At 45.6% G+C, this 13,183-nt stretch overlaps 1 protein-coding gene across 1 annotated transcript; it reads right to left on the bottom strand.

The window, feature by feature from the left end:
- Positions 1-6,080: 6,080 nt before the first annotated feature.
- On the bottom strand, positions 6,081-11,293 carry LOC110977193 (uncharacterized). The gene is made up of 3 exons (XM_022231093.2): positions 11,091-11,293; positions 8,935-9,152; positions 6,081-7,125 (listed from the first exon to the last, which is right to left on the bottom strand). The coding sequence occupies exons 1-3, from the start codon at positions 11,102-11,104 to the stop codon at positions 6,488-6,490; spliced, it is 870 nt and encodes a 289-aa protein (XP_022086785.2). The 5' UTR covers positions 11,105-11,293; the 3' UTR covers positions 6,081-6,487.
- Positions 11,294-13,183: the final 1,890 nt, after the last annotated feature.

The following is a 13,183-nucleotide window of genomic DNA, read 5'->3' as shown; positions in this document are numbered from 1 at the left end:
CTCCTAACTTCTTGTGTAGCAACTAATGCCTAATATTATAAAATACCATTATTAATCCCATCCTTGAAGGCCAGTTCAAACTGAAACGTGTCAGTGTAAGAGACAGCTTTCTTGTGGCGTTGGCTTCAGTGTTTCTCTCCAACTCAAATGTTTTTGGCTGGAAATGTTTTGTGACGTCGAATTTGCTTCACTTTCATGTTCGCCTTAAATCGAGCTGGCCTTCACTATGCTCAGTCTGGTAGGAGATGTCTTTGTCCCATTATGATATTGTTTTGTAGCATTTGAGGGATTTCGTAAAGAGGATGGGCCAGATAAGCTCCCTGACATGTGGTTGTATCTGTGATGTCTCAGTGCCCAAGTTATGGTGGCCTTTTTCACAAGTCGGCCATATTGAGGTAAACGCGAGGTTAATTTCTTTAATTTGGGAACCTGAGAATAAAAATGAAAGCAATGAAATGAAAGTTCATTACAAAGTTATATTACCCCCCCTCCGATAAATAATTCTTAACTCTTAATTAATTATATAGTTTTAAACAGGAAGGAAAGTGAGGCATGGAACCTCCAAATAGTCTGGCACTCTCCCATTTAGCAGATTACATTAATAAGTTGGGTTTGGGGAACATGATCTAAATGGCGTCCTTGTATAAATAAAATGTGTCTTTCCTCCACGGTCTGTCACAAAGGCCGAGTCCGAAACGGGCTTACAGAGCTATAGTCTGTCTGCGCATCTCTGTGTACTGTATTTCAAATGGAGGGAATACCTAGACCTTAGCTCTAGACATACAGATGCAGCTACTTTAAAGTACAGAGTCCGCATCCCCATGCAGTCGAACCCAAACGTTATTGCACCCCCCCCCGCTTACTTTCTTCCCGATCTTGCCTTCTCTTGCTGTATCTCAAATTTATTTTTGATTCTCACATATTTAGGACCACTTTGATGGCTAGAAATGTAACATTTTGCATAGGCAGTTCACTGAGACTCGGTCTTTTTTAAATTTGATGGCATCTACATGTAGGTAAAATGATACATCTGTAATCTAAGTTTTGGTATTTTTGTAATTTAACAAAGAGCAGAATCGAACCATTATTGATTAATTAGAGAGTGGTCCTTAATTTTTTAGTTTTGACACAGGCAGACTAAATAACATGGATCTTTGAACATTTTCTCTCAACCTCAGAAGCAGAAAGCACCTAACTATTAAGATCTTGACCTCAGCGATTAAGCCAACCAATGGTCAAGGGGGTGTTCTTTGAGATGATGTCCCCATAGCAATAGACATGGCTCCCAGACTGCAGCTGATTGTCCAGATACACGGAGTAGTTGGAATCCATTATCCTAATGTGCGCGTGGTGCCAGTTTTCTGGGACTTTCTGCGGTAAGTACACCACCAATCATCTGACCGCCGTTTTCAGATCCTATACAGATCTCCGATGAAGAATTGAGGCGGTAGCCGGTGTTGACAATTCCCTGGTAGGTGTCTCTAGATCCAACCCATTTGAATCAGACGCTGATGCTGAACTGTGACCCCACGGGACAGTTGCTGAAAGCATCCACCTCCACCTTAATCATGCCGTCTTTGACAGCGGCTTCACCACACTTACCATCAGCATATGTGATTTGGCCACCCCTGCTCTCATTACGGTGGTTCACCGTTGAATCAGACAGGTCATCCTCGAACGCATGATGAGCTGTCAATGAAAACACAGAAAGGCGATTCTCTAGATCTTCTACTAGCATCAAGTTCCTATAGAGGAGATCTTTCGGAATGCGTCCATCATCCATCCAGTGAACATAGTCGAGCCAGTGCTTCCGTCTGTGGCAAAGAAGAGTGACCATTGAAGGGATGCCTGCTCTGGAGAGGACCTCGTTGTTTGTCACTCTATCCTGCCACTTCACTAAGAAGATCTTGCGCAGACATGTCATATGGAACACCTAGAGTTTCCGTTCATGGGTGGAATACGTTGTCCATGACTCACTGCCATATAGGAGAGTACTGACCATACAGGCTTTGTAGACGTTGACTTTGGTAAAGATGGTAAGATGTTTGTTGTTCTAGACCCTCTTTATCAGTTTGGAGAGGATGGTGGATGCCTTTCTCATTTGCTTGTTTACTTCAACATCAAGTTGCTGAAGTAGAACCAAGATACTGGAAGTGGTGGACAACCGCTAGGTCTTCTCCTTTGATGGTGATGCATGGTGGCACTGGAGTGCCTTGGCCCATGACCTGAGGCTTCTTGAGGCTAATGGTGAGTCCGAATAGATCACAAGAATCCGAGAACCTGTCCTTTAATCTCTAGAGCCCAGCCTGACTGTGGGATGCTATAGGAGCATCATCTGCAAATAGCAGGTCTCTGATGAGGAAGGTCCTGATCTTGGATTTGGCACGTAGTCTTGCATAATTGAGACTGCCATCGGATGTTGAATGTAGGTATACACCATCTGCTGAGGATTTGAAGGCATGCTTAAGGATCAGGGCGAAGAAGATACCAAACTGAGGAGTTTGGGTGGACAGCCAATAAGGGGAGCATCTTAAATAGTCCATCTCTGCTAACGAGGTCAAAAGCTTTGGTTAGGTCTATGAAAACCAGGTAGAGGGGCTGGTTTTGCTCTATGGATTTTCTTGAAGTTGGCGGAGTGAAATGGTCATGTCCACTGTTGACTTTTTTGAATGGAAACTGCACTGTGACTGTGGGTATATTCTGTTTGCAAGGGCTTGCAACCTGTATAGCACAATGTGGGTGAACAGTTTTCCAACAGTGCTTAACAGTGATACAGCACTGTAATTACTGCAATCACTGCGGTCTTCTCTATTCTTGTACTGGGTGATAATTTTAGCATCCTTCATGTCTTGGGGAACTTCTCCCACTGCCCAACACTTTGTAAGGAGCTTGTGCAGAGTCAAGAGCAGGCTTGATTTACCGCACTTGATGACTGCAGCTGAAATTCAGTCCTTCCCTGGGGCCTTCCCCGATGGCAGCCTGTCTATGGATTTGGAGAGTTCTTCAATGGTAGGTTGCTCATCCAGTTCAGGCATCATAGGAAGACGGTCGATGGCATCTAAGGCAGACTGTTGAACAAGATTCTCCCTGGAGTATAGCTCGGAGTAGTACTTTAGCCAGCGATCTAGCTGTTTGGCTGTGTCTGTGGTGACCTTTCCTGATTTGGTTTTCAACGGGGCTGTTTTGCAGACTCTAGGGCCAATCACAGTCTTGCTACCGTTATACATATTCTTGATGTTTCCTGTGTCAGGTGCCTGCTGGATGGTACTGCAAAGGTCAGGTTAAAAGTTAATGCAGGACCTGACTGCTTTCTGGACTTCAGTTCTGGCTGCCTGAAGACCTTTGTGAGACTCTGGTGAAGGCTTGTTTTTGTACGTTTGCGGGGCGGCACGCTTGGTTTCGATGAGAGGGTCGAGAATGCTGGAGCTGGAATCATAGCAGTCATTGGCCTGTGATCGCTTCTTCTTACCAAACACAATGACGGCAGTGGAATGGATGGAGTGCTTTAGTTTGTACCATTGGTTGGTGGATGATAAGTCGTCCTGTCCCGTAAAAGTAGAGGTGAGTAGCGTTTGAAATTTGGTGGAGAAGTTAGGATGTTTGGCCTTACTGACTTCAGTACGACCCTTGGCTTTTTGCTTGGCACAGCAGAACTTCTTTGGCTGTAGTCTGACCTTGCAGCAGACAAAGGAGTGGTCACTGTCACAATCAGCGATATGGAAGGTTCTGGTGACCGGAAGTTCTTTTGCTGTGGCCATCTGGTGAGGATGGGGTGAAGTTTATGCCAGTGTTTTGATCTTGGATGTCTCCAGGATACTCTGTGGCAATGTTAAGGGCTAAAGTATGTGTTTGTGATACACAAATCGTTGTAAGAGCAAAGCTCTAAGAGCCGCTGACCATTGTCATTGCACTTGCGATTTCAAAGTGCCCAAGACATGTGGGCCAGGCATCGTTATCGCTTCCAGCGCGAGCGTTAACGTCACGACCGTTAACCAGCTGGCTGTAGAAGGCGTTCTTCGCCTCGTCAGAAGCCATGAGGGCGGGGCGTGGGCGCTTAACAGGTTAATGGGTCCAGCTGTGGTGCTGATCTGTAGAGAGAGTAACCACTCTTTGGCTGTACTACCAAGCTGGACCATGTCAAGAAGAGAGTTTCTCACTGCGAAGCCCACACCGTGCTCTTGCACTTCCTCCTGCTTCTTGCCCTGCAAAAAGAATGTGTAGTCGGACTCCTTAAGGCTTCGTGAATCGGCAAGTGGGTTTCCTGTAAGGCGGTGGTGTCTGTTTGGAGACGCAGCAGCTCCTCGTTGATGATTGAGGTCTTCCGCGGGTTCGAGACAGATTGGATGTCACCAGACAGGCCAGTCTGCATTGTTCTTACATTCCAGCTCCCAAACCTGAGAACGGGTGTTTTTATTGTTGCTTTCCTATTTTTCTTGTTTTTGCTTGGTGCTTTGTTTACTGTCCACTTGTCGGTTTTATCCCCGCGCACCCAGTGAGGCAGGTGGCCAGTGGCAGGACAGCACCTTATTGACTAAGGGCTGCTCGGCTTAAGGCGGGTGGTAGCTGTCCAATGAAGTTGTAAATTCCAAGTCTGACTGCTTTGATTGGTGGAAATTCCGTACACGTTATGCAAGATCATGTCGTTCATATGCAAATATGAAAACCTACATATCACCAACGTGGGGTCCAGTTGGCTCATCCGTCAAGTCGGACTTACTGAATGGGGGACTTGCACGTATAACACACATCGTACAATAAAGGCTTATGAGGGCGCCTTATATGAGTTATGCGACAGCCGGAGCGCTATGACTGTGTACAGGCTGCGATTTTTTTTACGTACCACATATTCGCTATGGGTGCAAATAGTAGTCTTTGATAAATATACCGATTACTTTTTCAGTGTCGCGCATAAAGTACGGTTTATTAAAAAAATCCGTTGAGGAGAGGAGCGAATTCCCCCCCCCCCCCGCTTGATACGCCACTGCACGTACAATACTTTCTTGCAAGATTCATATATTATAAACTGTGAGGAAAGTCTACAAATTGTGGAATTTGTCTAGCTTTTTTGTCTCTTTTCTTGGTTATCGACTTAATGGCGAACTATGAATTTCAAAGCCTACGTCCTCGATCCCATCTGAAAAAAATAGAGACGCTGAGACAAAATGACAATGAAATTTGTGCCCCTGTACATTTCGATGGGCCGCTCAAGCGTTTTGCCTTTACTTGCCATTCATGCGCACATAAATCAAAATAATATTTCAGTAAATATGATCTATCATTTCCGGGGATATCGCGTACGTGATGACCCGCCCCCTGTAAAGTAAATCACGCCCGCCTGGCTCTCCACAAGCACAACCATGGAGACCTCGAAATCGCTTAAAGATGGGAACACGTTCACAGAAAGAGGGAGAAGTTTTGCGTAGTAAACTGCATTAGTGGCACCCACCCACCCCCCATTTACATTTTTCAAACGGGTTCACGTACCTCTTTTCTATTCTTCTTATTTCTTTTCCCTTGGATTGCTTCATACTTTAGGTGTAAACACGGGGTGGTTGAAACGTTTGTGGCTTTGGGTACAAAGAGATAAGCATTATTATTAACTTACATACAGTTCAAGTTAATGTATTTTGCTGTTTTATGGAAGCTTAAAGGAGTCGGCAAATTTTGAGACGCTGACAGGCCTTCCTGGACGGTTATCTCCACGGGTTGCCCTGGGTATTTAAATTCGGTAGTCACGGTGCCACTATGTCCTACATGGTCAAAAACTGGGTTGTAGCACTAGGGTTAAGAAAATGCGGGAGGCTGAATTTAAACGGGGAGGGGTGGCTATCTCAGTTGAAGAAAGTGACAGGCGTTGTTATTCGAAACAGCAAAAATGCATCAATTTAACATCAAGCTGCTTGTGTGATCGTTCACTAGGGTTTAAATATGTGCAAATTTAGCGTATGGCTTGCCCGTTTCTGTACGTCAGGCCCCAAACCCATCGATCACTCCTCGTATTCAGAGAGTTCTTGACTTCCATATTATACTCCACCCGTATGCTCGGGTTCAGGAATCTAAACTTCGGTCGGGACTCCGAATTATTTCAACATGTTATAGCAAAACCACTTTATTTTTTCCCCTCGCTTTGCGAGGCGAGCAATGAATGTCAGAAATTCCTTTGTATACAGATCACTTTAGAAATCAATACTCGACTAAATAAAACTAAGATAAGAAAACCCAATACAAAAAGTCCAAAGGACATTTCTATTTATGCACAGTGAAGTAGCCCCAAACATTATTAATTAATAATAATAATTAATTAATTGATTTGGCTCAGAATGTCGCCAGTGAAACTAAAGAACCCACCTTGAAGATGTTTTAAATTTGTAGTAATCCATATAATATCACAGCATAAACATTCTTATTTTTGTAATTCTAAAACGAGCAGAATCGAACTATATTCATTCGAAAGTGGTCCTTAATATGTTTAACGTGAAAGTGTTCTTTAATTGTGACATGGGGAGACATCGCCGGTATAACAGGGATCTTTGAACATTTTATCAACCTCAGAAGCAGACAACGCCTTTCTATAGATCTTGACCTCGTCGATCAAACCAGAGAAAAACTGTCCACTCCATCCCACCCCAGCCTGACCAATGGTCAAGGGGGTGTTCTTGGAGATGATGTCTCCACGGCAACAGTCATCATCCCCAGACTGCAGCTGGTTGTCCAGGTAGAAGAGCAGTTGGGATCCGTTGTACGTCATGACCGCGTGGTGCCACTCTCCGATGCTGGCTGTCAAGTCGGCGTAGTTCCAAGTTGGGGCGTTGTTTGCTGTGACTACCCCACCACCGAGATTCTGATTCCCTTTCATACGGATCTCCCACGAACCAGTGGTGTAGTAGCCGGTGGTAACGATTCCCTGGTAAGTGTCTCTCGATCCGGTTCTCTTGAACCAGACGCTGACACTGAACTGTGAGCCCCAGAGATAGCTGCGGAAAGCGTCCACGTCTACCTTCGTCGAGCCGTCGAAGACGGCGGCTTTATTACACTTCCCGTCAGCGTAGTTGACTCGACGGTTCGCGCTCCCATTACGACGGTTCGCCGTGGAATCTGACAGGTCATCCTCGAACGCATAATGAGCTGTGATTTAGAGTAAAGAATGGTGTTACTTTACAGCAAACAACTACCACAAAAGCGTCTATTACATAGAGATTGTATCAGTTTCTATCGTTAGCATACACGGACGTCTCTCTCAAACAGTGTCACTTCCTACAGATTGCCACGTGCTTCGTTAGACTATTTTGTGCTTCAATTTTCGTGATGCGCATCGGTTGCGCAGTACTTCAAACACGGCACGTGCGCGATGCAGATTTACGTGGGCGTGATGGACAAGGGAAAACGTGGGCAGGAGTGTGCGGCTTTTGAAATACGCGTGCGATTGACCTTGTATGTATATCATAGAGCTATCATAGAGCTATACTCGTCGCGTGACCTGAAGTAACAACCGCCATTACCATTTTGTGCGAGTGGTGTTTGTTGCGTGATACGTACGGATACGCGTCACACAGGCACATTCTGGTCCCTTCGAAACCTGTTTATATGCAGCATACGGTTTTATCACTTTTTGGGCACTTTTAACTATACTTCCGCCCACAGTGGCAATGGCGGCTGCGCATCCGTGTCGGCACAGGAGTACTTCGTATGTAGAATACAGAGTGCGCACTCTAGGTTTCTTTATAGAGCTCTATGATGTATATTCATCCCAAAAAGCCGATCAGCGTTGGGCTAGTTCAAATCAGGGCCCATAGTTAACCATAGTTCGACTAACTCTGATCGAACCCACGTTAGTCTACGGAGGTTAGACTAGTTTAGTCAACTATTTGCGACCAGCCTACCGACGTTGGTTGCGTCGTTAGTTGCCGTAATGCAATTTTAATAGCACTGAGTGCAAACGGACCAGCTATACGAAACATGCCAGAAAAACAGTGTGTCACTGGTAGGCGACTATTTTTACTTTTATTTTGCTATTTTGCTCTTCCTGCAGCCACCTTTTCTCCCCTTTGGCCTAATGACCTGACAACGGTTGACTAGCTAAGGGTCGTTCGCACTTCAACTTCACTGCACATGCGCTAGGTACGTCACGAACCAACCACTAGTTAACTAGTCCTTAATAAAACTTGTCCGTTATTTTCGTCTACACGACCGGGGCTATAGTGACAGCACACGCCCGCAGCCCATGTAGTCCAGGTTACGGATTGAACTATAACCAAACTCAATAGCCGTACCACGCGTCACGTGCTACACGTCCTCGCTTATTAACGCGCGTGCACCACGGACGTGTATAATAAAATCTGGACTCGCAATGCCCTTAATCAGCTTATAGAGTCATTGAATCCACTCGCAGCCATTTTACCGAGCCGAATACAAAGCTTTCCTGGTAATGCCCGCCTTTGTTCTTCCTGACGTCAATAGTAGGGAGCCAACCCACGCCTTTGTATTCGGCTCGGTAAAATGGCCGCTGGTTGGCTTCTTTTTCATACAAAGGCGTTGCAAGTCCAGGTTTTTTTTTATATACATCCGTGGCGTGCACACGTGGGACTTTTTTGCACGCGTGTCAGACACAAATCACGGCTGTGATTGGTCAGAGCACACTGGAGGGAGGCTTACGGGGTCGCTCTATTTCCACCACAGCACCGCCATGAGATTTATCGAGGTACTTCTCTGGGTACGGAAGCAAAAAAGAAACACAATCTGACTTTTTTTCAGATTTGTATATCCCCGCAATCTTGCTGCAAACCCTTACTGTTTGGAAATGATAACAAATATACTATTCCGATTGCGATGCGCATAACACCCCCCCCCAGAGGGCCCCTCCTCAATACATATAGTACAAAAGTGGGATCGCGCGGACTTATTTTTCTTCAAGTGGGAGGGTATCGGGGTACTCACCAACCAGGTCTTTTGAAACAACGGGAGTTTGGCGTTGAGCGAGCCAGCGGCGCATTGCCTCTTCCAGGCTTGGGCAAGTGCAGTCGTCGAGCTCGTCCAAGCTGAAGACGTAGGCACACTGGGCCGCCTTCGATACCCCGATGTTGACGGAGACAGACGAGGTGCAGGCTGAAAATTGTGCCGAGAGCGCTACTACGGCCAATGCAACATAAACCATCCTGGAGAAGACACAAAGAGAGGAGATCATCCTTCACCAAATATCAGATACACCCAGTGTGAGTTTCCGATCAGTGTATGTATCCTCTGAAGGGGTATGACCAATTTAGGTGGGGGGCACGAGGGGTGGATCCAAGGATTTGCCCAAGGGGGTCAGGCCTAGTCAGATATATTAGATCCGATTGGTACGGACAGGTGAATACATGACTAATATTATTCCTGTACAAAATAATTATAAACCCTTACAGGATGTAACCTTTTTGTAACTACAGTTGTAATTTCATGTATTCCTATTACCTAGGTGTCAGAGCAAGGGGGTGACCCCCAACACCTCTCCCCGGGATCCGCTTTTGAACACCCCATATGAGTCTGAATCTCAACGAGCAGGGAAAAACTACACCTTTGAGCCCGGTCACAACATGCACAACAACATTTTCACATGTCGCTTCCATTTCTCTTGTGTGCTGTGCTGGCATCGTTCCAACCTACTACACTGTACGTGGAAAACTTACCAAAATTATCGAAGAGATCATTTGGGCATGCAAAGTCAAAGCCCACGATCATTAAATTACTTTCGTTCAGTTTTCCTTCTTCCTTTTGAGGGCTCTCCCGTGGCCCAGTCCTCATCCGCGTATGTTTCAGACTCATGACACCAAAACTTTGTGCAGACCCTTATTTTTTTTTCTTGTGCAGTACGGTGATACATCCTTGACGAGTGCTTAAATAAACACCAGTTTCTCGTTTAGGCTCAGTTAAGTTCATGACATTGTTTATCGGGCTCTGAGTTATTGGTTTCTAGTACTTTCTGCAAGACGTTCTTTGGAAAAACCACAATTAACCGTCATTTCTCGATAGTAGGTTCAGCTGTTGGTTTGGTGTTTTTCTCCTGACCCTTTCAGAGAGAGAGTGTAGGAAAGTGCGAAACCAGGAGGGCTATGGGGGGCAGCCACTGCACCCACAAAGGAGCCTCATCTTGAAAAATTATGACAGAAGAGTGAATATTTGGTTTGTTTCCTTCAAAAGCATTTAAAAAGCTCCAAATTCTAGCATCTCCTCAACAGGAAAGGCCACACGAGGTTACTTGAATATTTGAACCCCCATACCCACCCCAAAAAATTTCATTTTGGATCTGTACATTGCTCCCGGTTCCAAATTCCTGAAAGAAAATCCGAATGGTCCCAAAGATTCCACAATCTTGCAGTTTTCTCTGATAGCTTTTAAAGCAATCGAGGGATTCACAAAAATAATCCGGTACCGCTGTTTAGGCCTATCTTTGTGACAGGTGTTAGATGTTCCATTATGCACTGAAATTGCTTCTCGTTGCCGGACCTTTTCACTCACAAATTCATAATGCGCCCAGTTCTAGATTTCAAAAAGGTAAGGTTTTTCGGGAAGAAAGCGCCCTTGAGTCTGCGTATGGCTCCACGGATAGAGCAGGCATTTGTGCGCGCGTGCTGCTTTTCCCCAATGACCTAGGAAGCGCCAAGTTCAGTTTTGGGCACGCGCTGTTGGAATACCGAACTGGCCCATTATGACAGCAAGCGCGCATGTTAAACGTCACGCGCACAATTGATGTGTAAAAGGCATTCAAGTTAGAGCGAGAACCAGCGCGTGAACCAACACGCGCGTGTACTCCGTTCGTTTGCACTGCACTTTCTGGTTCACAGTGCTAGTGACGTCACACTTCGGTACAACACGAAATGTTAGCCGCCCATTAAAAATGTGCGGGGTAGCAAAGCCATAAACTTCATGGTTTTCTCTAACTCTAAAGAAAACTCAAAAATTCAAGCGAAATAGTGCTCAAGACTGCACCCCTGTGCATTTCCATCGGTACAATTTCAGCTGCAATGGCCATTTAATGCACATGCCTACACTGGGGAAAGATTGATACAAAAACATGTAATGTAACAAGCAAGTTAAAGCCGTATAGAAGGCCATACCTGAACGTAGCCATGCCGTGATGCGTGATACACTTCAGTAAAGGCTTCTTGCCACGAATTCTGTGCACTTGCTGGTTATGTGGAGAAGCGGAGAAATGCCAGCCTTTTTATAGTCTCGAGTCGTCTTCTGGTGAGCTGGGGCACTGTGACGTCAATTGGGTGACGAAATCTATCCGGGTCCAGTTCTGCTGAAATTGCACCACCAGCTGGGTATAGCCGCATTAATCACGTCGTTGCACCGACCTTGGCCCTCGCAAGAGTGAACTGAAGTCACCTCAGGGGCTGACGTCTACTCTAGCTACACCATGCAGAAATCATGTGCAGTAATTCTGCGAAATGTGGAATGTTCGTCCTACTTTTTTGTCTACATCCGTGTTTTATTGACTCACAGCCAACACTGAAATCCGCTTATGCTTCCCCCACCATTGGGCAATCACTGTAAACGGAAACTGGTAAAAAATGGTAAAAGCTAGATAAGGCCTACAACATTCACTTTTTGGGAGTCTTTTATTTTTACAATCAAAAGTACTACCGAGAGAATGGTGTCCCGTTGTTGGACAAGACAAAGTGCAGAGTCCAAAGAGAAAAAGATCTTGTTCTTTAGATTTCCCAAGTGCAGAAAGCAGCCAATCGAATCGGTACAGCACTGGTACATGTACATTGAACCATGGAGGTAGATTTAGCATCAGTGCGTGTTTTTACAAATGCACAGGTTGGCTCCAAGAAGGATGTCATACTGAGAAACGACTTTCTTGTGCTTAGGAAAAATTATGATTTTAAAATCTTTTTACAGAGCAGTAAAAATTCCACTTCAATTAGAAACTAATAGCGAAAACGATTTAATGGGATTTTCCGAAGAAAAAAATGACTAAAGTCAGAAAACCTGAAAAAAAAATGGTCATCGAAGTCGCACCCTTGTACATTTTCAATGGCCCGCTCACACTTCTTGCCGCTAAGGGGATTTGTGCGCATGCGTGCTTAATTACGAATTTATTAGTGAACAGGTCTATTAAATCCCATCTTGCACACACAGAACCACAGCTCGAACGCAAATGACCTTGAAAAGACGTCAACTGCTTGAAACAAGGAGCCTAACATTTTGTGTCATTGTTTCCCTCGGAATTCGGTTCAATGAGATAGTTGCCATTAAGCTCACGTTGAACAACTTTGCGTTCAACGGTGAGCACTACATTCGGACCAGTGGTGTAGCTATATGGGCACACGGATGGGACCGTTATGCCTGTTTGTTGGCCGCATTGAGGAGCAGATGATGACCCAGAATCAGGGTGCGCAGCCGTTAATGTTGGCTACCGGCGATATACATCGATGATGTTGTTGGTGCTATCACCGGTACGTGTGATGACGTTGAGAATTTCTTTGCGTTCACTTAGCACTGCGCTACACATCTGATGTGTCACTACATTCTGTTACCTTCCTCGACGTGCGCGTCCAGATCTGTGCGCGGAAACTTGGCACAACCGTGCATTACAAACCCACAGATTCCCACAGCTACCTGCAGTACTAATCATCTCACCCCCTCAAGTGTAAGAACTCCATCCCTTACTCTCAGTTTCTTCGACTGCGCAGGATTTGTAATAGTGATGCGGAGTTCTCTGCTCGTGGGAAGGAAATGCTAGGTTTCTTTCATTAGCGCGGTTACTACCTCCAGCTATCACAGACGCTGCCTTCAACGTCGTATCTTCAATCCCGAGCGAAACGGCTCTGAAACCCACCGGGGCCAAGCAACGTGATCGCGTCCCCCTCGTACTCACATACCACCCTCGAAACATCCCGGTACTTAATATTCGTCTGAAACATTCTCGTACACTCGGAAATGATGCGGCCACAGCTTCCATTTTCGCCGAACCCCCGATTTGCACGTTTAGGTGCGATCGTTCTGTCGGGACATGGTTGTACGTTCCCGGTTGGATTCCGTCTCGCTGTCAAAAGCAGGCAGCAATTCCCCTTGTCAGCACCCAGATTAACACCTGCCCCTACATAGTTAACAGCCCGTCAGTCGTCGGCCCCCGCGGTAGCTACAGAATACGCGGACATCATACATGCATTACTATTAAAGTGGTTTATTGCATTAC

This window comes from Acanthaster planci, linkage group LG02, assembly GCF_054643075.1.
Source record: "Acanthaster planci isolate LZ-2023a linkage group LG02, COTS_SCS, whole genome shotgun sequence".
Lineage (NCBI taxonomy): Eukaryota > Metazoa > Echinodermata > Asteroidea > Valvatida > Acanthasteridae > Acanthaster > Acanthaster planci.
This window is presented reverse-complemented; position numbering and strand designations above follow the sequence as displayed.

Excerpts from the sequence above, each read along its gene's own strand:
- LOC110977193 (XM_022231093.2), bottom strand. Across the intron at positions 7,126-8,934 it reads TGTTTCAAAAGACCTGGTTG|CTCATTATGCGTTCGAGGAT; the intron begins GTGAGTACCCCG and ends TCTAAATCACAG.